The sequence below is a fragment of the Podarcis erhardii genome (genome assembly GCF_964252035.2).
Source record: "Podarcis erhardii genome assembly, chromosome: 5".
NCBI lineage: Eukaryota > Metazoa > Chordata > Lepidosauria > Squamata > Lacertidae > Podarcis > Podarcis erhardii.
Genome location: NC_138509.1, coordinates 81,688,402 through 81,712,627, shown reverse-complemented (window position 1 = coordinate 81,712,627; position 24,226 = coordinate 81,688,402). Strand labels below are relative to the sequence as shown.

Sequence of the window (24,226 nt, the reverse complement as noted above, 5' to 3'; positions counted from 1 at the left end):
TAATGGTTCTTCACCGAGTATGGCTAACATACAAAGTTCATAAATTTACAAACTTATGTTTCTTATTTGTTGATGGAAAACTCCAGATGCTTCATTCCTGAAATACTACTTTTCCCTGTCATTAGAAGTTTCCCAGCTATGGTCAATGTTTTAATTGCTAACTAGCTGCAGTGCTAAACTGCTTAAATTTGATTCGTCTCACCTCTGTTTGATTTCTCTTGAAGCATTCAGCTCTACTAATACTGCTGTTTAAATATGTGTTATTGTTTTCTATGTATAATTATGGATTTCTTTAAGCTTTGCACATTATAAAGTAATTATTTACCCAAGTTATTTCCTTGCTGTACAATTGACTTTTTTGTTTTGGTGTGTATCACTGATAATACTTATTTTCCTTATGTAGATACAAATTGCACTGAAGTTTAATTGGGCATGTGTAGTAAGGAAAATCCTTTTCAAAAATAATTGGGGTTATTTGTATTAAATGTATTAGGAGAATTTTGGCTCTCACTTTGACTGCAGAAAAAGTTTTAAAATACGTTTGGGATGATACGTGCTCAGAATTTAGAGGCGGTCTACAGAGCTTCCGATGTTCGGGGATAGCTATTTGCTCTGCATACTCCTTTCTCTCTCATTGCTGCTGTTCCTTGACTATTGCCATGTAAGGCACATTTCTGCACAGACAACTTGCTTTTTGCTTGCATCACTCTGCTCCTCCCAAAAAGTCTGAAACTTTGGAGTGGGAAAAGAACAATATCAAGTAAATGCATATATACGTATTAATGTAAGATCCATAATCCAATAGTAGAATGCCAGTTTCCTTGGCATATCTATAAGAATTTTGTTTGAGAGTAAATAGGTTGGCACCTATATATATATAATTGGCCAAAAAAAATTGATTGGTATTAGGCATTTTATTTATTTAGGTTGGTACCCAACAAAGTGCTTGCATTAGTGTCAGGATTTCCTTTTACCCACCGCCCCATGCCTTCTCCAGATCTTCTCAAAAGATTTAGTTATATGCTGGGAGATGTGAGGGAGAAGTTCCTTTATGCAGCCAGACCTTTCATTAATGGAACTACTTTGTTGGGTACTGTTCTAAGTTAGCTTTTATGCTGCTTTTCAGAATTATAGATATTTCTAAAGTGACTTACAGTAACCTTTCAACTGCATAGTTCTTTTTCATCCATGGCTGCCATTCCTCAACTGTTCCATGTAAAACTCCATGAATAGACCACTCTTATGTTCCATTACTCTGTTCCTCCCCAAAAAGTTTATGTACTTGATCATTTCAAACTTTGGAACATGCAAGCTTTAGAATTACACAAAACTGTTACCTATATGAACATAAAATTTGGTTGGCAAATTATCAATAGTGAATGTAAATGTGTACTGTGTCAGGTTATGTAAATCATGTAACACATTTACTTTTTCTATACTGTAATATGAATTAAAAGCCTCTTATGGTATTTTCTGCCGTTAATATTTTTTATTGCTTTGTACACTGCATTTTTCTTACATTACATATTTGCATTTTTAAAATTTTACAAATATTTATAATACACTTTTAAAGCATTGGGGAAAGCAGATATCTGAATGTAATTTGTATTTTGTATTTAAAAGAACAAAAGAGATGAGCATCTGTTAAAGAGACGGAACGTACCTCATGAAGATATCTGTGAAGATTCTGATATAGATGGTGACTTCAGAGTGGTAAGAACTAATTGGTGATTAAATATTATATACGTATGTCTTTTTGAATGCATTTCTAATGCTTTGATATTTGTTTCAGCAAAACACGTCTCTAGAGGCAATAGTGCAGGTAAGTATCTTAACCACTTCTGTTTTTAAAATTCACTTATATTGTGAAAGTCCTGATTTTTAAATATATTTATTTCTTAGAATGCTTCAAGTGACAACCAAGGTATCCAGTTAAGTGCAGTGCAGGCTGCAAGGTAAGAGAATAATTTACTCAGATATGCTTTCTTCTATGGTAGTACAGTTTGTTAATGGAATCGGCAGCTGTACTGTGTTATGACCGAAAATGTTGGTTCTCTTAATGTGCTCTTAATGTGAACACTACTTTGATAATCTGTATTTGACATATTATAAAATGGTTTGGAGCACAAGTTGATCAACAATTGAATTCCATTTTCCGCATGCAAATATTGATGAAATCAATATTTCACAAAATGCCAGAAGTAACTGGGCATAAAATTATATATATTTTAAGGGAAATTGTTTGAGGGTATTTTTTTAAAATAGTGCACTTTTGATAGATGATAAAAGTTGGATGGTTGGTCAGATGTTTTGTTAGTTTGCCAAATATAACTTTCAAGAAGGTTATATAACATGTAATTGAATGATTCATGAAATAAGTGTTCTCCCTCTTTAACTTTTATCCTGGAATGCCAGGGCCATCTTAACAGTTAAATTAAGAGAGGAATTAAAAAGAGCCAAAGAAAGTAACCAGCTTTGGCTGGACAGGGACTATTTTGCCACAGCAGTCCATGCTCTTGCAACTTCCATGAAGTTACAAGACTGCCTTGAAGACAAACTGAAAGCTTCAATAAGTGTAGAATGCAGCTGCCAGAATTCTATCTACCGGCCAGATAGAGTCGCTTTTCAGCCAATTTTCAGAGTTATATTGGCTGCTTATCTGCTTTTGAGCCCAGTTCAAGGTATTGGGTCACATACCTGAAGAAGTAGTTGCCAGAGGGGCTCTTCTCCTTGTTCCATTGTCAGGGAAAGTGAACGAACCTGCACCTGATACGTAAAATACCCTTCATTTAAAAGTGCTGCTGGTGCCAACATTGCTATCATGATGGTATTAGATCAAGACTGATTTATTTGATGGGGTATTTTAAGAATTTCTAAATGAGTGATTATCCCAGGGTTATATTTATTCATAGCTTGGTTTCCTTGAGATGTTCTTGAATTCCCAACACCCATCATCCCTGATCATTGACTAGGCTGGATGGAGTTGATGGGACTTTATAGTCCAGCAATATCTGGATGGCACCATGTTGGCTACCCATGGTTTCAATATTTTGATGTCATAGTTTTAACTGCCTTCATATTTTTTTGCCTTTTTTGATTTATATTCTGGACTCAGACCCAGTACCTGGATAGATAAAGTGTGGTCTATAAATATTTCATTAATATATTAAAATATTTAATGTCAGTTTTTAAAGGCAGCTCTCCCATATATCAGTGGCAACAGCTTGACCTGTTCTATCTTCATGCATTATCTAATGTATCATGGGTATGAACCTGACTGCTTCAAGATTAGGGGAAAAGCAGTTCTCACTCCTTCTCTTGCTAACACATGGCTTGATAATGAAATAATGAAATAAACAGCAGTAGACTGTCACATGTGTAGTGTCATTCTTTGGCCTCATGAAATACTTGACCAGCCAGTTGTCCAGCTCTAAACTTTTCTCTCCAAGATATAAAAGAAACCTTTGTTCTGTTTAAGGCAGGGGTGGTGCTTCAGGACTAGAGCCACCCTATACCCTTTTGCTCAAGATGCTTGGCACCTCACACTTCCGCTCACACACGTACCTCTTTATTTTATTTATAAAATTTATATACCATCATTCACAGGGTGGTTTACAATATAAAAACACAAGAATGCATAATGCAATAACAAATGAAAACAATAACCCACACCCTCCCCCTAGTTTAAAGGCCATAGATTGTTTAATTAGCCAAAGGCCTTGGAGAAGAGAAGTGATTTTGCCTGGCGCCTAAAGATTTGTAACAAAGGTACCAGGGAAACCTCCCTGGGGGAGAGCATTCCACATTTCTGCAGCCACCCATTCTCTCCATCCTGACAAGAACTTTACCCACTAAAAAAGGAGAGAACCAGTCTTATTCAATTCTTTCAATCACCAGCAATCTCTGTGTATGATGTTCTGTAGCAGGATAATGAGCATCTTTTTGTACTGTCTAGCACTCTGGCCCAGGTGTCTTCTCTTTTAAAAAGAGGCAAATGGGTACATTTGCTTGCCTTTGATCTCCTTTCAGTTTAATTTTGATTTAATTTAAGACATTTTGGACTTCAAAATATATTTTACAAATGTCAAGAGGGTGGGGAAATAAGATAATGCATTCAGAATTACTGGTTTAAATTTAAATTGTATTTGATTGTTACTTATGAAATATCAGAATAATTACTACCATATTTTTTAATTTTTATGTTAAGATAGGAAATGGAGTATGCTGTGAAATCCCTGTTAGCTGCTCTTCATGTTTTTAGCTATAATAATCAATTGGAGCCATTTGAACTTTGCCCGAAATGTTTGATATTCTACTTTCCAAATATTTCTGAATAGAAAACTACTCTCCAGTGATCGCAACCCGCCTATTGATGACTTAATAAAATCTGGAATATTACCCATATTAGTGCACTGCCTTGAAAGAGATGACAAGTGAGTATGTGCCTTTAAAGGAATAGTTGTTTTCTCAAGCAGTTGATCAAAAGTATTGTAATAAACTGTTGTTTGTTTTTTATTATATTCTTAGTCCATCTTTACAGTTTGAAGCAGCATGGGCACTGACAAATATTGCATCCGGAACTTCTGAACAAACGCAAGCTGTCGTTCAATCCAGTAAGTTAATCAGTACTTAACTCCTGCAAAAATGCCTTGCTGATTGAGTAGAACTATGCACATGTTATATTTCTTCTTTGTGTATTCATTCACATGTGCCAGTGAGTTGGTTCTTTGATGCTGTAGCCAGGATGATTGAATTCTAAATGCTAATCAATGAATCATACACTGAAAAGGAAGATGTGCACATAATCTCTCTAAATTGAAATTAAATTTGGATAGCACTGAAGGTCTTCCCGCTTTGTGATCAGAAATATGGGATTTAGTAAGCAATGAATTGATTTGGAGCTTGTGGCCAAATTTGCATGTAACACTAAACCATAGTTTAGCATTACAATAACAAGCCTAGTTCCCGCCTTCCTTCTGGCACCACTATGAAGAGGCATCCATAAACTCTCTCTTCCTTTTTAGAACAACTTCAGCTTGTGACATCTGAACCTAGACAAACTGTGATTAGTGGGAAACAAGCCAACCAAGCTTTTAAACTGACTTATTTTCACTAATCGTAGCTAAGATTAACTGCTGTTTAGTGTTTGGACATCATTTTGAATATGTGGAATTGCCTTTAATATATATATAATCTGAAGAATATCTCTGAAGAACTATCCACTGCTGATATATGACTGTTTTCAGTGTTTCTTGATCAGTATAAAAGACTTTATATTTTATATTTTATATTTTTTTAAAAAAGAGTTACTTCTCTAGTTTTCTTTTATAATGGGTTGGATCCAGACTTGCCCTTACCAGAGTGAAAGGACTTCTTCAGTTCTCAGAGGGGATGAAGAACCAATGCGGGTTTCCTGCTGGAAAGGTGGTTTTCACCAATTTCCCTGCCGCCTCGGCAAATCCCAGTGACACCTCTCATGCTATTCCACAAGCTATCCCAACACTTCATAGCTGTTCAAGAGGCTGCAGGAAGTAGGAAAGATTGTCAACAGTGTTCACAGGAGTTCTGGATCCAACCCAATGGATGCTTAAAGATAAAAAAATATAGAAAATTGAAAATGTGCTGTCAGTGGGTTTTAGTGCCTTACATCCTTAGAAGTACCATATTTTTTGCTCTATAAGACTCACTTTTTCCCTCCTAAAAAGTAAGGGGAAATGTGTGAGCGTCTTATGGAGCGAATGCAGGCTGTGCAGCTATCCCAGAAGCCAGAACAGCAAGAGGGATTGCTGCTTTCGCTGCGCAGAGATCCCTCTTGCTGTTCTGGCTTCTGGGATTCAGAATATTTTTTTTCTTGTTTTCCTCCTCCAAAAACTAGGTACGTCTTATGGTCTGATGCATCTTATAGAGCGAAAAATACGGTATTCCCCAGGAGAAGGATACTCTTTGTAGAGCTTTGCAAAACTGAAGTGGCAATGACTGAGGCTTTATGCTACCTTCAGCCATAATGCAAAAGGAACATAAATAAGTGTGTGGTAATTCCACTTTTACACATCATTGTTCTGTCTGCATACTGAGTGTGCTACATCTCATTGGGGAGATATGTTAAGTTACAGACACAGTTGTGCATCTTGCCTGTTGGACAAAATTTGAAAGATTTATTTTGAACATTATAGTGCTTTGGAGGAAGAACTGGAGGTTCAGAAAGGCACTTCTTTTTTCTCAAGAGGTTCAGTTCCATGCACTAAGTCCCTGAAATTATGTATCAGTTGAGTGATAACTACACAAATTGTGGCTATGCCTGATTTGCAATCTGAATATCTTTGAATCAGGAATGGCTGTTTATATATTGCATGATTTAAAGTTTAAATCTTAGATCTTAGCCAAAGGGCTATGGAAACTAAAAAAAATGAGTCATAATGATATTTTTCCTTATTTTGCAGATGCTGTCCCACTTTTTTTGAGGTTGCTGCATTCGCCCCATCAAAATGTTTGTGAGCAGGCAGTATGGGCTTTAGGCAATATCATAGGTTTGTTGCATTTCTGTGTAGAAACTCCACTACTATGACAATGAGAACTGCTTAGAATTTTACTACTGTATGAAAGCTATTTTTCTCCAGCGATGCCTTGTACACAGTTCTGTGTGTTGGTGCAGGGGAGTGTTTTCCCAAAGCATATTTTAGTTAGGCACATGAAGGTTCAGACAAGTAAATCACATGGAAGGATATTACATGAGTTATTCAGGTCATGGTGCACTTATTGTCGGTATTCATCACACAGCAAGCAAAGCCCCCAAGTTGGTGGAATATCTGATACCTATGCATAGCATATGCATTTCTAGTTCTCTGTATCAAGCTACATCCTTTAAACTACAACAGTTAAGAATCAGAAGTTTATAGCTTTTCTGCTGCTGAGCAGCAGCAATCTCCTCCCCCCAACAAAGCTCACAAAACAAAACTCCAGCCCAAGAGTCTGTTCAGCAGCCTCTGGTTTTTTGGCTGGAGTCAGTCAGCTCCTCCCCCAGGCCAGGTGGGAAAAGGCCTTCAAGACAGGGGGCAGGTCTTCTAGGACACTCAGCCAAGAAGGCTATGACTTCATACTTGACTTTATGCATGTCCAAAAATGGGCAGGACAGGTTAAAGAAGCTATTATGCCAGCTTAATATATCTAGTCATAGTGTATCCTGTGCATAGGTGTCAACATGATTTTCTAGACCTAGTGCATTATATATGGATTGGGCCCTCCGCAGCAAAAGAGGGCATATATTTGCATACCTTTTATGTCATACACCAATTTGTATTCTATTTTGGAGAACTCACAAATAAATCAGGGGCCTCACTGGTGAAACATTTTCCACAATTGCATTTCCATATTTCAAAAGGCTTAACCTCTTGAATGTCTACTTACAACATAGCTGTTAGTGACAAAAAATAGTCCTGTTCCCCCCCCCCACCTCCCCAAACCATGCAAAGTATTCAAGTTTCCTGAATTTACTGTTGGCTTTTCATAGATTGGAAATACTACATTTCAGTGGACAACCTAGCATGGTATTTGGAGTATGTGGAGGGGAGAGTTCAGATGAGGCATAAGATTTATGGCAGCCAAGATGCCCATACTTGGAAAAATTCAAGATTAAATTGTTAAAAAGCAGGCAGTGTATTCTAAGAGCATTTGTTGTAGTTATTTCTGTCTCATAATAGCTACAACCATGTTAACAGAACATTGATAAGCACCCTTTTCTCTTTTTTGTAACAAAAACGGATTTATAATGTTCATGCTTAGGGGTGGAGTGTGGAATCTCTCTCCCCCCCCCCCCCCGGCGCCAAAAAAAAATCAGATTTACAGCTACACTAAAGTACTGGTTTTCTTAGTTATTTTCTCTCAGCAGCAACTGTTCTGCTTCTACTAGGTAAGAAGAAGAAGAAAGTTTGAAAATGAACATTCAGTTTCTTCTACAATTTTTTGGAGAAAGGACTTCCTGGGTTATTTAGGGGTCTTCTCTAAAATGTGTATTACTCTAAATTTCTCCATAGCACTTGTCAATCATAACTCTGACTTTACACATTGGCTAAAAATACTGAAATGTAGAAGCATTCTCATTTCTCACTATTTCAAATGCTGCCCCAACAACACTATTCAAATGCCTGAAGGGCTGTTACAGAAAAAGGCAAGGGCTTGTTTTCTGCTTTCCCAAAAGGGGCAGGTTATAGAAGGTAGATTTTGGCTGAACCTTAGAAAAGAATTTCAACAGCAGTTTAAAAATGGATTCAGTTTTTGGGAGTGGCATCTCTCTGTCCAGAGCCATCCTTTGTAGATTTTCTGCATCAAGGAGGAGGCTGGACTTAGATGACTTGCAAACACCCTTTCCAACTCTTAATTCTACAAATCAACCATTCTAACAAACTGAGTCTATACCTGGAAGTTGCTTATTTCAAACTGTTCACATACAGAGAGAGCTATCCTAATGGGGAAAAGCAATTTTGATAGACCAGTGTTGATATTTCTTCTACCCACAAGCTCCTCCATGTTTATACAGGTGATGGACCCCAGTGTAGAGATTATGTCATTAGTCTTGGAGTGGTGAAGCCTCTGCTGTCATTCATCAGCCCATCTATTCCCATAACTTTCTTAAGAAATGTTACTTGGGTAATGGTCAACTTGTGTCGCCACAAAGACCCGCCTCCACCAATGGAAACGATCCAGGAGGTAAAACTACTTCTTTGTTGAAATTTTATCACTGTGAGCTTTCCTGCAGAATTTTGAATACCTTTTTCTCTTTCTCCTAGATCCTCCCAGCACTCTGTGTTTTAATTCATCACACAGATGTAAATGTGAGTATCTCAATATTGCACGGCCTGTTTACTGATTAATTTTAAGCACGTATTGAAAAAACAAATCACAGCCTTGCCAGGTTACCCCTGAAAGCAATTTGTGCCTCTTTGGCTATATTGGTGGATACTTGTCAGTCTTATTAACGAAGCAAAAGTCTCTCAAAGGAGTAAAACATATTTCAGAAGTCAGTGCTCCCACAAAACTGAGGGACAGTTTACAAATACAGACAACCTGCAGTTTACATGGGGGCTATGGTCCCGGTAACAGCAGAACAGTTACCGGTATGTGAACTGGCACAAATTTCATCTCCCACAGGGGTTGGTGAGACTTGCACAGACTTCCCACTGGTTCTCTATTTAACATATATCCATAGGCAAGCACTAAGTTGGTGGTGGACGGGATTATTCCCTTAAAATAAGAATACCTACCAGATCTGTCATTCTGGATCAGCTGAGTGGGACAATTCTATCCTTTTTGGAAGGGCTTAGCGTTTGAGGCACTTATCTGTTGGACAGCCGTTCTCTGTATGCAACACCCATTCAGTTCAGGAATAAACCTGCAGAACCTGCTTCTCTGTACGTTCTGTTCTTAGCTGGGTTGGGACTTAACCTGCAACAAAATCAGAAGCCACTCTGCCAATACATAGGAGAGGCCAGAGGCCTTTTGATATAGTGTATATGCTTGCTGGTGGAAATTAGACAAGTGTCATAGCTGAGGAGTTGGCAGCATAACGTTTTTTAAGATTCAGCAGGAAATGTTTTTGAAAGCAAGTATGAAACAAAAATTTCCAACGGATTTTGTCAGATACCCTCTGTGATTTATTTTGTGGTATGTTGCAGAAACTTAAAATACTAAGTAGGCTGAGAACATCACTGTTTTCAATGGGAGATGCTTCTGTTTATATATGACTCATTGTGTCTTGCAGAACTTCCTTTGTATTACTCTAATGTGTCTTTGTTGATTTTTGAACAGATATTGGTAGATACAGTCTGGGCCCTCTCCTACTTAACAGATTCAGGCAATGAACAGATTCAGATGGTGATAGACTCGGGGATAGTTCCTCATTTGGTTCCTCTTCTCAGCCATCAGGAAGTTAAAGTGCAAGTGAGTCTTGTACCATTTCTCCTTTATTTGAAGCATTTTTGCTGACAGCATTGCATTAGAAATTTACAGTATGAAGCACATTGTATTCTTACTGTGTTCAGTCACTGTGTTTGTCAAGCTCAGAAATATAAAAAAAAAATCTGACTTGAATGTTTCTCATATTTTGTGGAATGTGGAATCGTGTTTTTGCCTTGAATAAACGTTTTAAAAGCTGCTGTCCCCATAGGACAAAATAGATTCAAAAAATAAAAGGACAGTAGCTTTTGTTTCTGTTGAGTGCAAGCTTTTATTAACTAGCAGGTTTAATGCTCATTGTAAAAGAGAGGTGTTCTTTAATATTTCATTTTATCAGACTTAGGAATATGGGATATGCTAACAAATTAGAGTCAAAATGGTTTAAAATGGGTGCTAGGTCCTTCCACTTCAATTTTCCAGCTCTGGATACAAACTGCAAGTCGTTGTACTGTAGATTGGTTCAGATATAATGAAGTATATGGAGAGGCGGCACTAAGTTCTTTTTTGCACTGTGATTTGTAACCTGCCTTTTAGCAAGCCATTGCTTGTCATTCAATCTGACAAAACAAATCAGGCTTTGGACAAACCATTGTTTCTCAATTCAGATGCAATGGCCAACTGATTTGCTGAAAGCCAGGAAGTTACTAAGTGTGTGACCCTAAGGTTTATTTGTGTAATACCAGCTCAACCCATTACCATTTTCACCATCAAATTTGGCTCATGAAAAAGATGAATCTGCTGCTCAACACAGTAGCTGTTTCAGAAATCCTAATTTCTCAAATCTTTCATTGTCAGATTTGTAAAGTTACAAGTTTTTATTTTTGCTGGGGGTTGGGGGAGAACCATGTCTTCTGCCTGATTTAAGTGGTACAGTTGATCTATTAAAGCTGTGTTGTGCAATCCTGTACATACTTACTCAGAAGTAAATGAATAGGATTTCAACCTCAGTCAAATCATGTAGTCTTAATACTATAATGCTTGATTTTAAAACGGCTGCTCAAGCCATCAGGTTTTAACTTTGGAAATGTTTTCTTTCAGACTGCTGCACTCAGAGCTGTAGGAAATATTGTTACTGGTACTGATGAACAGACCCAGGTAGTTCTGAATTGTGAAGCTCTTTCACACTTCCCTGCCCTATTGACTCACCCCAAAGAAAAAATTAATAAGGTATGAAAATGGGCATGTCGCTGAATGCATGAAAATTGATACCAGGGGACTGTGTGACATATCTATCAAACAAAAGTACAGGATAATCGTCAATCTCTTTACTTGAAAGGTTGTTCTGACTTTTGTAGAAATTGTAATGTAGCAATTCCTTTGCAAGGATCATATTTATTTGTTTGTTTGTGGTGCATCAGATATAACCCTTTCTAGTCCAGCATTGTTCTTGGTTATGGTTATTTTTTTAACGGGATTTTTATTGTACCCTGGCCTAAGATCAGTTATAATGAAGAGCAGGACCTAAAATAAATATTACAAATAATATCCTAGCAATTGGTGGCCTTTAAATATAAGGTGGCTCATCAAAAATTGGTCAGTGGTTCTCCAGCCTGTCTTTTGCCTACACCTGAATTATAAACTGACTCTTGGAAATGATGAAATGGAGGTAATAGGGGATAGGGAATAGGGAATAGTAAGGGGTGTGTACATTAGGGAAGGGGGGCAAATTTTAGTCTGAAGTAAAAGGGGTTGGTTGTGTAAAAGTTATATAGTGATGTAAACTGTGGGCACTGATAAAGAAGCTGTTGATTTCGCAGTGCATCTGAGGCCTTGTTGCTAAATCATCTGGGTTTACTGCAACATTGCCAGTGATTAGAGCCCAAAATAAGCTCGCAGTTTGCATCTAGACATTTTAAACCTCTAACAGGTTCCTTTTGTTAGGCAAAAGGAATGTGATCTGATCCAAGAGTTCAGTTTAATGACACCTAAAACATATGATTTAGATTAGGAAATCATCATTTTTCCCATACTCAAGAATAAGCAAGATTTAAATGGGAAACAAAAATTACACATTCTTTGGGTTCTACATTTATCAAAAAATATTTGCACTAGTAGCGACTTCATTTATGCTTCTATAGGTAGTTTTTTAAAAAAAAAATAGTAAGTTTTATAGACCACTTAACCACAGAAGTCTCTAATATATAAAGTACATAATAAAATTCTGAATAAAATACAGGTAAAATCCACCAAACCCTTAAACAAGTATAGATAAAATTGTCAACATATAGATAAACATAGTGCTACAGCTGGCACCTGTTATACTACAAAGTGTTCCATCTAATACTGATCTTCTAAACTGCAGTAGTGTTAAAGCCAATTTTTAAAAATGCATGCCATCCTTGGGTATTGTTACTTGAAACTGAATCCCAGTAAGAGACACTCCCTCTGAAGGAGCAGGTTCATAGTTTGAGAGGGCTCTTCAATTCCAAGCTGTCACTGTTGGACCACGTAGCTTCAGTGCCAAGAAGCCACTATGCCCCACTCCAACTAGTTTTCTAGCTACAGCTATTCCTGGAGTGAAACAACTTGTCCTCCATTATCCGTGCTCTAATAAACTTCTGTATAAACTATTCCAATGCAGGCTGCATCATGCTGCTTTTGAAGACAGTCCAGTAGCTGTAGCTGATGCAGAATTCCGCTGCCTGGGTGTGGTTAATCAAATTTAAATAGTTCTCAGTATTGCGCCTTTAAAAGAAGTCTAGCTCTACAGAGATGGATGAATACTTTCGTTATTCAAAGTATTTCTTGTCGATATTTTTAAAATCATGGTTTTGTTGTTGTTGCAGGAAGCTGTTTGGTTCCTATCTAACATCACTGCAGGAAATCAGCAGCAAGTCCAGGCAGTAATAGATGCTAACCTTGTGCCAATGATAATACACCTTTTAGATAAGGTTAGACAAAACCAATCTTTTGCTAAGCTTTTGTATTGTTCTATGTGTGTGTTGTACTGAAACAGCCGTGGAACGTAAAATGTGCTGGTTGGGTACCTATGCTGGTTGGGTATGTATGCTTGATGGAGGGTTCTAGGCCACTCTTCGCAGTAAGCTGGTTTTTCCAGCTAGACAGGTGCCTGCCCCCAAGAGACCCACAGTCTGAGTAATTCAAAGTAATTAAAGCAGCAGAGGCCTCCAGGTTGGATAGGAGGTGCTCAACTTTTCTTCCTATGCCCACCAATCCTCACCTGAAGATCTCCACCCATCCATCACTTTTTCCTCTGCTGGGCTTTTTCCAGTCATAGAGATTTTCTTCAGTACTTTCCTCTTCTCCCTGTACTCCCATTTGATAGGCAGCAGGTAAGCTGTGCCTAGGTCCTTGTTTCAGATGAAAGGTCAGGTATTGTAGCATCTCTTCAGTCCTTGGTGCGTACACCCAACTTCATCAGCAACAGCCAGCATGGCCAACCATCAGGGATTTTGGAAGCTGCAGTCCAAAAACATCTGAAGGGTCCCAGCTCTTCCTGCTGTGGCTGACTTACACCTCAGATGCTGGCGTCCTAAAGCCAGTTGTCTTAGCTTTGGGATATGGAGGCTCTGCTCATCCACTGTTTTTCTTCTGTGGTCACAAGACTGGTGCCTGAATCAGCTCATGTTACTTGCCTGAGTGTACCCCCTGTGTAGACAATAAAGATATTCCTCCAACTGTCTTCTCTTTAGGGTGACTTTGGTACACAGAAAGAAGCTGCCTGGGCTATAAGCAACCTGACAATCAGTGGAAGAAAAGATCAAGTAAGTAACCTAGTTTGGCTGACTGACTGTTTTAAAACAGTAAAGGAACGTACAAAACAGGAAGCACAATTCAACCAAATGATACCATTAGGAAGTGTTACTTATTTCAGTGGGAGAGTTTTTAAGCAAACACTTAATTCTTCCCTTGACATCAATGGGACTTGAAAGTGTATAACTTTCACTGGATTATACTAGATCAAAGCCACAGATGGGTCCTCTTGCAAGAACCACCATTGTGCTCATTATTTGATACTTGCCTTTAACATATCAGTTCGTCCACTTAGAACCAATTCTGATCAATTTCACACAGACCAGTGTAGAACTTTTCTGTTTGCAACCTCTACTTAAAAACCTCCAGTGATAGAGTCCACCACCTTCCAAAATAGTCCATTCCGCTGTTGAACAGCTCTTACCACCAGAAAGTTATTCCTGATGTTAAGTTGGAATCTCCTTTCTTGTAACCTGAAGCCATTGATATGGGTCCTATCCTTTGGATTTCTCTTGAGTGCGCACATGCATATAAAATGCCCCAGACGGGAGAGCTGCATTGTAAGCCTTGAATGTAGGCCTAGCAATGCTGTTCTTTCTCAACTGGTGGAGGGTGGGGAGAGGAAGAAATCAATATTTTATGAGCATTTCTATTCTCAAGAGAAGCTTGTTTCACAGTAGATGCTCCTGCAATAGGGTTTGCCTGCCCTTCTCACTAAAGTCCCTTGCACCCCTCTGAAATATGTTTTTGAGGGACAGAGACCTTCCAGAATAGTATGGGATGTGGTGATGTGAAATCTGGAGTAATAGGGGAGAGTGCAGCAAAAATGAAGCGAAGTCGAGTTTTGCTTCTGTAATGCACCTTTGGATCCAAGGTTTGGTTTGGTTTATTTTGCTATCGCTTGGTGTTCCTTGCAGATTTAAAAACGTAAATCAGTAGCCTCACAGGTGAGTCTTGCATGATGCTCTATTCTAAAAGCCAAGCCCCCTCGATATCTGGAGCTAGAATCCACCAATTTACAATAATTTATTATGTCCAAATTCATCAAATACATATTTAATATGAGTTCACAAAAATATATCTGTTTGGTTTTAAAGTCAAAACCAATTATGAGTTATTAGATGACATAATGCTTTTTGAGTATAGTGAGAATCCTTTTACTTGAATTTCTGTAGTTTTGAAAATGTTTTAATTAACTCTCCTTTTTCTCCATACTCTTAACTTAGTATATTTATTATTATTTCTTAATTTGTTTATGGTTTAATCATATAAACCTCCAAGCAGTTTATGTAAGTTGTATTGATCCTAATTGGCTTAATGTCTGTTTCTATTCCTTTTTTTAGGTGGCGTACCTAATTCAACAAAATGTAATTCCTCCCTTTTGCAACTTGTTAACAGTAAAAGATGCTCAGGTTGTACAAGTAGTGCTGGATGGGCTAAGTAATATATTAAAAATGGCTGAAGAGGAGGCAGAAACCATAGCCAACCTTATTGAAGAATGTGGAGGTACGATTAAAAATTTGCCTTTGTATACCAAGGTCTTAGATTTGATAAAGTGATCCTTCAGTTTTTTGTTTTTGTTTCTTTGTCACAGATCTTGAAATATTTTCATAGTTTCTATGGAGAAATATGATTTGTGGACATACTGGTTACCAGTGTGTTTTGAAAAAACATTTGTTTTCATTTTTACATCTAGTCTGGGGTTCCTTCAACTTTTTTGTGTTAAACTTTACAGGGCTGGAGAAAATTGAACAACTACAAAATCATGAAAATGAAGACATCTACAAACTGGCTTATGAGATCATTGATCAGTTCTTCTCTTCAGATGATGTAAGTACATAATTCTGAAACTGAGTATTTTGAAGTAAAGTACTGAATGTTAAAAATCTGGTAGTGGACTTTGGTTGGATTGGAATTATTATTTTTTTATTAGTTTTCCAATATACCCCCAGTAATAGCCAAATTAGAACAATAACAATTAATTCCCAAATTATACAATTATGAAAATGTCAATCAACTTCCAATTAATACATTTTAGTTAAAGTGGCTCCCCGCATGGTGGTTTGGGTGCATTTCCGATCTTATATCACTGCATTCCATAATCTTAATCAATGTCAGTTACATTTCAGTTATAATAATAATCCCTCAGTCAACAGATACATAATTAATGATTTCCATTCGTGATGTTACAATATATAAATATATAAAGCTTCAAGTAAGGAACTCAAACTTTATCTTTATTCTGCCCTGCATGTGAAAACTGTTATGTCCATGGAGATTCCTTCTGTCCGTATATGGTGTTGTCTCTTTCACTTCCCAGCTGTTGTTTTTTCCCATTGTGGCTTGGGGCGGAACTGAATCTCAAAGTTTCTCAGAGGTCTTACCTCTCCGTCCCTTGCTTCAATGTCTCAGAACTGGCGACAGTCTGCTGGAAACCATTCTGTCTCACTAGTAAAACATTTTGCAGATCTTCGCCATTTTCCCCTCAGCCTAGGAAAAAGTGGGCAATTTTCGAACGTGCTGAAGATTTAATACTCCTTTCCAACTCCCAGAATCGCTGCAGTGTTCTTATCACAACCCCCAAATTCTTTTCCTTCCAGCAAGAGATTTATGGCCCATTTAAACTTTATCTTAGATTACATTCCATCAGTAGCACCCAAAAATCTCAGTCTTTTTCCTTGTCTGTTGTTTTTAAACAGAGTTGAGGGGAATTAATCTGTCTTAATCATGGGTAGACAAACTAAGGCCGGGGGGCCAGATCCAGCCCAATCGCCTTTAAATCCGACCTGCGGATGGTCTGGGAATCAGCGTGTTTTTACATGAGTAGAATGTGCCCTTTTATTTAAAATTCATCTCTGGGTTATTTGTGGGGCATAGGAATTCCTTCATTCCCCCCCCCCCAAAAAAAATAGTTCGGCCCTCCACAAGGTCTGAGGGACAGTGCACCATCCCCCTGCTGAAAAAATTTGCTGACCCCCGGGTCTTAATAATTCCAACATAGTCATACTTGAGCTTCCCCGCCCCCTCCGTTCATTTCAGATCAATCTGTTTCCATTTTTGCTTGTTAATATCACTATTACTCCAACGTCCCTTCCTCACTTGTAAATATCTTTTTATCTTATATTCTCGAGAGGGTTGCTGAATCATAAATATATAAAAGCTTAGAATAAACAAACTGTGGGGTTCCCTCTCCCCAACCAGCTCTCACGCCGAAGAAAATCTTATCTCAATTCAAACCTTTGACCCATGTAGCTGGTATATTCCACAGTATGTTGTTGCAACCTTTTTCCATCACATGCGAGTACTTTAAAGCCAATTAAGGATCCAATTCAATGGAGAACCTCCTCTTCTTAATGGCAGCATAGGAGGGTTTTCGCCAGGCAAAGTGCTTTTGCACTCAGCGCATTCCATGCCAGAGCAAGAGCCAAGTACCGAGACGAACTGCAAGTGAAGCCCGTTCCCCCCATCCCTGGGGTGAATTTGCAATGATGATTTGCCCTCTGTCATTCTTGTTTTCATTTGCCAATGATCACCTGCTATTGTCGGGGCTGCCTCCATTGAGGCAGGTGGGACTGGAAGCCTGGAAGATTCTTATTTCTGGTCTTTGTGGTTCATTTACAGATAGATGAAGATCCAAGCCTTGTTCCAGAGGCAATACAAGGTGGAACATTTGGTTTCAATTCATCTGCCAATGTACCTGCAGAAGGGTTCCAGTTCTAGAGTGGTATTTTGGAAGTTAGGTACAATGCAGCACTGAATAAAATAAGGTTTGATCCATCAAGCTTGGCTCATGGGATCCGCTGCTGCATTAAATCGGGGAAGAAAATGGTGAAGATTTCATTTGGAATCACAGAAAAGCCCGAATGAAGTCAAGATGGCGAGTGGGTGCGAGTGAGAGTGAGTGGCAAAATGTAATGAAAAACTTCACACTGAATGCTTATATAGGTTGTTCAAAGGAAAAGGGCTACAGGTCAAAGATCTTCAGTGCCTGAGGAGGAACATTGACTTAATTAGCGCAATTGTGGGGGGAAAATGCAGTACTATTCCATCATCAAGCCATGTAAGCATAAAGGAGAATAGGATGCCCATATAAGTCCAAGGAGAATGAGCCCAGGTCTTGCTAATGAAGCACCGTGTGAATGGACAACATTGAGTGAATGTCTGGACTCAGTGCTGTGGGGCCACGTGTGTGTTTCAAATCTGGGGCTCTTTGCTCATGAAGCAGACTCCTAGTCTTGGAGTGGGGTGTGTACGAGAGTATGGTTGTGATGCTGTATGTGAACGCATGCAAGCTTGATTTGCCTTCAGGGGGCTGATAATAACCCTAGTCAATCATCAAAAGGAGTGTATAAGTGTTAACACTGGACACAAAAACAGAGACCGGTTTAGCAGCAGACTATGGTTTTACTCCTGCAGCCTGTGTTTTGTTTTATTCCCCACCCCTTTTATTTTAGTTATTTTCTTTCCTGTATGGCTTATTACTAGTTGCTTGTAAAGTCAGAAAACTTTGAGGAAGGCTTCCCTGTGCATTTGCACCAGATGACTGTTCATTGTTTACAAAAAAAAAGCTTTCCATATCATCAAAACTAATTTGTGTAGATTTTTTGCATGAAACTCATACAAACGTTTCCCTCTTCCAACTATTGTGTTGCAGTACACAAATTGCCATATAATACTAGAAAACAATAAAAAAATAAGTTTAACACCATCCTTTTCATTTTCAGAGACGACATAAAGCTATTTTTGCATGTGGTAATTTACAGCATAGCTCATTTTTAGATTTTATTGAGTCCTGTAACCAGCTGTTTCTGTTGTGGTAGGATACCGTGCTGTGTTTCAATGTTATTTGTTTTCAAACTTTGTTTTCTATGAAAATGATATGGAAACCTCAAAATAAAATTTGGTGCATATGTACTGCTGAAAAGATTGGAGATGTGAATAGATGTACAAATCAAGTCATGGTTTGAACACCGTTAATAATACCACCTAATCTGTCCAATTGTTCTAGACTTTTTATCTTTAGATGTAGGCAGCCATGAACAATCTATTTTGAGCCACTTTAGAGAGAACTTTGTATTCTTAACTTGCATACCAAATGCAAGTGGTTTTTATAATTGGAATAATACCTCAGTTTTGAGGTTCTGCACACTAAATTAAAAGTGACATTGCAAATATGTACAAAAGGAGAACTCTTTATAAGGTGGCTCATTGTAGGAAATGCTGTGCCTTCCCCTTTGAGCACAAGTGTTGCATGAACAACAGTTTGCTATAAGAAAACATACCAGGTTAGCCACCATTAGCATCTATATCTACCTTGTGGTTGTTTTTTTTTAAATCAGCTGGTAATTCTGAAACGCAGTAGAATGGATAAAGATTATTTTGTGATCATAACTCTTTGTTGGACTAGAGTATTTTTGCAGCATTCCTTGTCATCAGAAACATGGTTAAAAGTTTAAAACTAGATGCAGCAGAAAACTAGCTTGTGAAATTTATCCAAGTAGAATGCAGGCTAGGCTGTCTTGGGGAAAATAAACATTAAAACTTACAACAATGTTACATTGGTGTATGCATTTTTGTCTATACAAATATTTACAGAACCTGCTTTTGTGTGCCATTATTTGATTAAGCAAGTAGAACAAAATTATAATGCTTTTATTTGATAATCCCCTTCACCCTTTCTGAAATCATGCCTCTTAGCCTTCATCAATTGTAGGTTGCCACACACAAATTGACTACATTTGAATGTAGATCCTCTGTCCCATTCACTCAGCAGCATAGTTTCAATATGTTCTTTTCCTCTTTAGGCCTGAGACCATGCTTTCCACAAATTATTTAAAACAAGGGAAAAACATCTGCAATGAAATACCCTCCTTTCTACTCCTTTATTACTGAATCAATTGTAAAAATGCAGTCACATACATAGCCGTTGTCCCAGAACTTTCACAACTATCCCTTCCCACAGAATTCAATATACTGTAATCTACTTTAGCAGAATTGTTTTCCTATTAATAAGAAACTACTGAAATTGTTTGGGTTTCAAAGTGTTATTTCTACCAGAAGATAACAAATAGTAATTCTCATTTGATAACAAATAGTAATTCTCTAAGCTTCAGTTTTTCTTAAAACTATTCTTTGTGGAATGACCAGGTGTGAAATTGTATACGTTGCTGCTGCTGCTTGTGTTTAATGCATAGTAGGCAGGTTCCAGAAATAATTTATTGGTATTGTTCAAACATAATACCAACACATGTGCCTGTGCATGGCAATTCCCTCTCCTTTTTTCAGTTTTAGGTAAATCACAGTCACTTTGGGTGGCGAGCTATGGTTTTTTAAGTCAGGAAAAGAGGGAGGGGAATTGGGACAGGAGCAGAGGGGAAGTGCATGAGTCCTGCTAATCTTCATGTACGAACTCCTTGGATACTGGGCAACTTAAGAAAAGATGGGAAACTCTGCTAAGTTAGTTTCAGGCACTAGCAATTTTTGAAAGCAGAGAAAAAGGGGTTTGGGGGGGGCGGGTGGAAATACCGCCACCCTTTTATAAATGTTTCTAGTTATACACAGATAAGCACAAATAACACTGTTCATCAAAATACCCATTTCAAAAACCAGTACAGTTCTGAAGTTGGGTATGAGCAGTACCGTCCTGAATGCATTGAAGCTACATGTCACAAGTTCTGGATTTTAAGATACTGAATTGCAGAGAATTGTTTCCACTGCAAATTGTGGAGCATCCTGTTCATCTTAGTGGTGTTCTATTAAAGGAACAATTATGGTAGAAAGTATGCAAGGAGGCTAAAATAGCCAGGAGCAAATGTTGTGAAGAAAGTAAAAGATAGCAACAAACTTCAATTGGGAATATTGGTTGAAGGCTTGAGCACATAAGCAACCATGGATAATGCTTTGCAAGAAATACAGAGGTTGAAAACAACAACTTGGCCTAAAAGGACATCAAGAATAGCTTGGTATATTCCTATTATGGCTTGGAAATGCTCTACACTAGTGAAGCTTTGGAATGTGTAGTTATCTAAAAGAACTTGTAGACCAGTCAATTGTTCCTATTCTAAATTTTACATACAAGCTATAATAATATTTGAGAGGTAAGGATTTTTATTAAGGGTTTAGGAAAGAACTAGATTTTTTTTTGTTTTAAACTATACAGTAATATTGCTTCATCATGGAATTTACACATGGTTCTGTGGAAGTATGCATAGTAAGGTAAAGGTACCCCTGCCTGTATGGGCCAGTCGTGTCCGACTCTAGGGTTGTGCGCCCATCTCACTTAAGAGGCCGGGGGCCAGCGCTATCCGGAGACACTTCCGGGTCACGTGGCCAGCATGATGAAGCTGCTCTGCACAGTAGCCACAATCTAATCTAAAAATGTAATTTGCATGTTAAACTGGCATGTGCATATCTAGAGTTTGGCTGCCATTTTAAATGGCTAAGTCCTTGCACATCTAGACTTGTTCAGCTGAAGCAACTGCACTAAATATATATATAAAAAAAACATTTTAAAATGTCCAAACTTTTTCAGCATTTTATAAAACAGGCTTATTTGGGGAATTTTGCATTTAGTTGTCCTTTGTCATTTTCACTAGAGATTTTCCCCAGCCACCACCACACTTGTTTTAAGGCATGGGTGAATGTGTGGTTTTCCACATGTCTGACTACAGCTATCGTCCTTGACCAGTGGTTATGATACCTGTGCTTTTTAAGACTAGGATTCCAACATCAAGTGGCCCATGGGTTCCTTATCCCCTGTTTTTGAAGATGGTTTCTAACATGGAGGTCCTGAATCTTGTTTCCCCCTTACATATATATTTCAGGTTTGAGAACAGATTGTGCTGAAACATTAAGGCATCCTAGTAGCAAGGTGAAGTGGTGGACCTTTCAGTGTACAGTAAGCGGCAAATAAAAAGCAATGTTATTTTATCATTCATTTCTGGGGTTACAGTTTGATTCCTATACGGAAATAAATGTTTTATGCCGTTTTTTCCTAGGTTAAACTAAGGATAATCCTTTAGTGAGAGGAAGGGGGATGACAGCTTCGAAAGAAATAAGGCAGTCACTCTTTTAACCTTTAGTATCACTCGTCATCTTTGAGTGCTCCTTTATTCGCACTAGCTCCATCTTTCTCAAGGAAATCGACAGGTAGTTTGCAACTGTTTTCTTGTCGCCCTTTCCCGCTGGCGTTCATTCTCCCGCTGTGGTGGTCTGTAGCTTCCCTAATCAACTGGGCTTGGGTGCTTCACCCTAGAAACAGAGTGTCTGCATGCGATTCGTCCTTCTTCGCGGTCCCCTGGCGTATGGCGCCCCGCGCGCTGGACACGGGCTCTCCCTCTTCCACGTGGCCCTTCTGCTCCCCTGAGCTGTGCCCGTGCTCGGCTTGCTGCTGCTGCTGCTGCCGCCGCCTCAGCTCCTCCCGGAAGATGGGCGGCAGCTGGTTGACGTACTCGCGCCAATGCACTTTGCCCGCGTGGCTGCGCTTCGGAACCGAGGGCAGGAATTCGTCGTGCAGCGGCGCCGCCGCCGCCGCCGGCAGGGAAGTGGCGGACGTGCCGTGGAAGGACTTGGCCCCGCCGACGTCCCACGACGAGTGCATCGGCTCCAGCCGGGCCGGCGACACGCAGCTGAATCCGGTGGCGGTGGAAGCCAAAGTGCACGACAGGAAAGCCAAGAAGAGGCTCTGCCCGGGGCTGGCCGACAAGCCTTGCAGCTCCGGCTGGGTTAGCAGCCGCTCGCGGATCAGCGCCAAGAGGCACGAGCCCAGCGCCGCCGTGCACGCGATCAGCATGGCGGTGACGCAGTGCAAGAGGGGCGCCAGCGAGCGGCACAGGCGCGCGCCGACGAAGTCCAGCGCCAGAGCCAGCGAGCCCGTCAGCACGCTGAAGAAGCAGCAGCAGGCGATGGCCAGCATGATCGGGCCCCCCGACGGGCCCAGCAGCGGCGTGCCCGGAGCCGGGTTGTCCTGCCGTATCGCCCAGGACGCCCCCAGCACAATCGCCCTCCGCTTCTTGTCTTCCACCAGCACCCAGATGGGGTAGGCGGCTGCCGTGCCCAGCACCGCCAGCGCCATGCTCTGAGCCAGCGCCGCCGCCAGGCTCCCTTTGCGCCGGAGCCGGTTTCGCCTCAGCAGCATGAGCCGGACGATCTTCGACTCCCCGAGGCTGCCGGTCGCCTTCTCCATGGCGACAAACTTAGGAAACCGCGCCGAGGAGACAAAACTTCGGGAGCCGCGCCTAAGGCGGCCCGTGTCCTCAGGGGCGGCTCCTGCCCTCGCTTGGCTCTGAGGGAACCGAGGCCCGTTCGTCTCGTAAGGAGGGTGGTTGGCAGTTGGGGGGGGGAGGGGGCGCGAGGCGCAAAAATGGCGCCCCGCTTTTCCCGCCTGATTTTTCTGAGGGCTCGAGCGTTTCGTTAAAAGGCAAAACGCATGCCGTGGAGGTGTTTAAAATTAGGCACTGCGTATATATGGGATAACTCCCCCCCCCCTCAACGTCGTGTCGGAATCCGGAGTCATCCCGTTAGAAGAAATGAAGTAGTTTTTCACACAGCGCATACTTAAAGCTATGGGATTTGTTCTCAAAAGCTGTGGTGAAGGCCACCAGCTTTCAAAGGGGATTGGCCAAATTCATTAAAGATAAGGCTGTCAATAGCTACTAGTAGTCATCACGGCTATGTGTTGCCTCCAGTGCCAGAGGCAGTTTTGGGGGTTTCTCTTCTTTTTAAAATTCAATTTTTCGGCCTAAAAAAGCTCCCAGGGCAGTTTATAACTAAAAACAAACTCGGGGCTGCCCTCGAACTTCAAATCTGAAAAGACACCATGCAAAACAAAAACGTGTTGGGAGAGAGGAGAAAATGAGCAAACTCAGTTTTCCAGGACTCTCTTTCATCCAGAACCTTTTTCCACTGCCAGAGTTCAATCAGGAACATGTTGAGAACATGTTCCAACACACATGTGCAGATTGTCCTACCATCCTTGACTAATGGTAGCTCACACATATAGGATGAAAAACTTAACTGCTTTCTAGGGACAGAATGTGATTTCTTGTCAAACATCAGATTTGGCATCCTGCCTTTTAGTAATTAAATACAGTTTAGAAATTTTTGTTCTTATATGCACGTTACAGTTTTAAAAACAATAAACCATGAGAGCCACAATTAAAGATGAGGCAATGTACTGACAACTACCAGAGTTAATTAGAAGGGGAAACTCCTTAAATTCCAGTAAGGACACCAGTGTCAAACACTCAGAAAATGAGTACTGTAGTATCCTATTGTAAATTTACAAAAGCAGATGTATTAAGTTACAGATTTTGTCACACATTAGTAAGTGCACTCTAACAGTATTGGGAGCCCTGTGCAATGTGGACAGTGATGCTTATTCAAGACTATCTTAACCCTCCCCCCAAAAATGGATTAAATAAAATGCTTTCTTTCACTGACAATGTATCATTCAAGTTTTCAATTCTCAGCTTACATCACACTATGTTTTCTGTATCTGTTTGTCTTAGCTGGTTCTTGGCAGTCTCAAATGTACTTTGTTTAAAATCATTTAAACCCACACCCC

At 39.7% G+C, this 24,226-nt stretch overlaps 1 protein-coding gene across 1 annotated transcript in view; it reads left to right on the top strand.

The window, feature by feature from the left end:
• Window positions 1-19,218, top strand: part of KPNA4 (karyopherin subunit alpha 4) — a 29,790-nt gene extending 10,572 nt beyond the window's left edge. Inside the window, exons 3-17 of the mRNA XM_081862549.1 lie at window positions 1,624-1,713; window positions 1,793-1,822; window positions 1,903-1,955; window positions 4,338-4,433; window positions 4,528-4,613; window positions 6,441-6,527; window positions 8,534-8,703; window positions 8,784-8,828; window positions 9,802-9,933; window positions 10,987-11,115; window positions 12,735-12,839; window positions 13,602-13,673; window positions 15,006-15,168; window positions 15,398-15,492; window positions 17,284-19,218. Coding sequence (XP_081718675.1) covers window positions 1,624-1,713; window positions 1,793-1,822; window positions 1,903-1,955; window positions 4,338-4,433; window positions 4,528-4,613; window positions 6,441-6,527; window positions 8,534-8,703; window positions 8,784-8,828; window positions 9,802-9,933; window positions 10,987-11,115; window positions 12,735-12,839; window positions 13,602-13,673; window positions 15,006-15,168; window positions 15,398-15,492; window positions 17,284-17,382 — 1,452 coding nt within the window. The 3' untranslated portion in view covers window positions 17,383-19,218. The remainder of the gene's footprint in view (window positions 1-1,623; window positions 1,714-1,792; window positions 1,823-1,902; window positions 1,956-4,337; window positions 4,434-4,527; window positions 4,614-6,440; window positions 6,528-8,533; window positions 8,704-8,783; window positions 8,829-9,801; window positions 9,934-10,986; window positions 11,116-12,734; window positions 12,840-13,601; window positions 13,674-15,005; window positions 15,169-15,397; window positions 15,493-17,283) is intronic.
• Window positions 19,219-24,226: the final 5,008 nt, after the last annotated feature.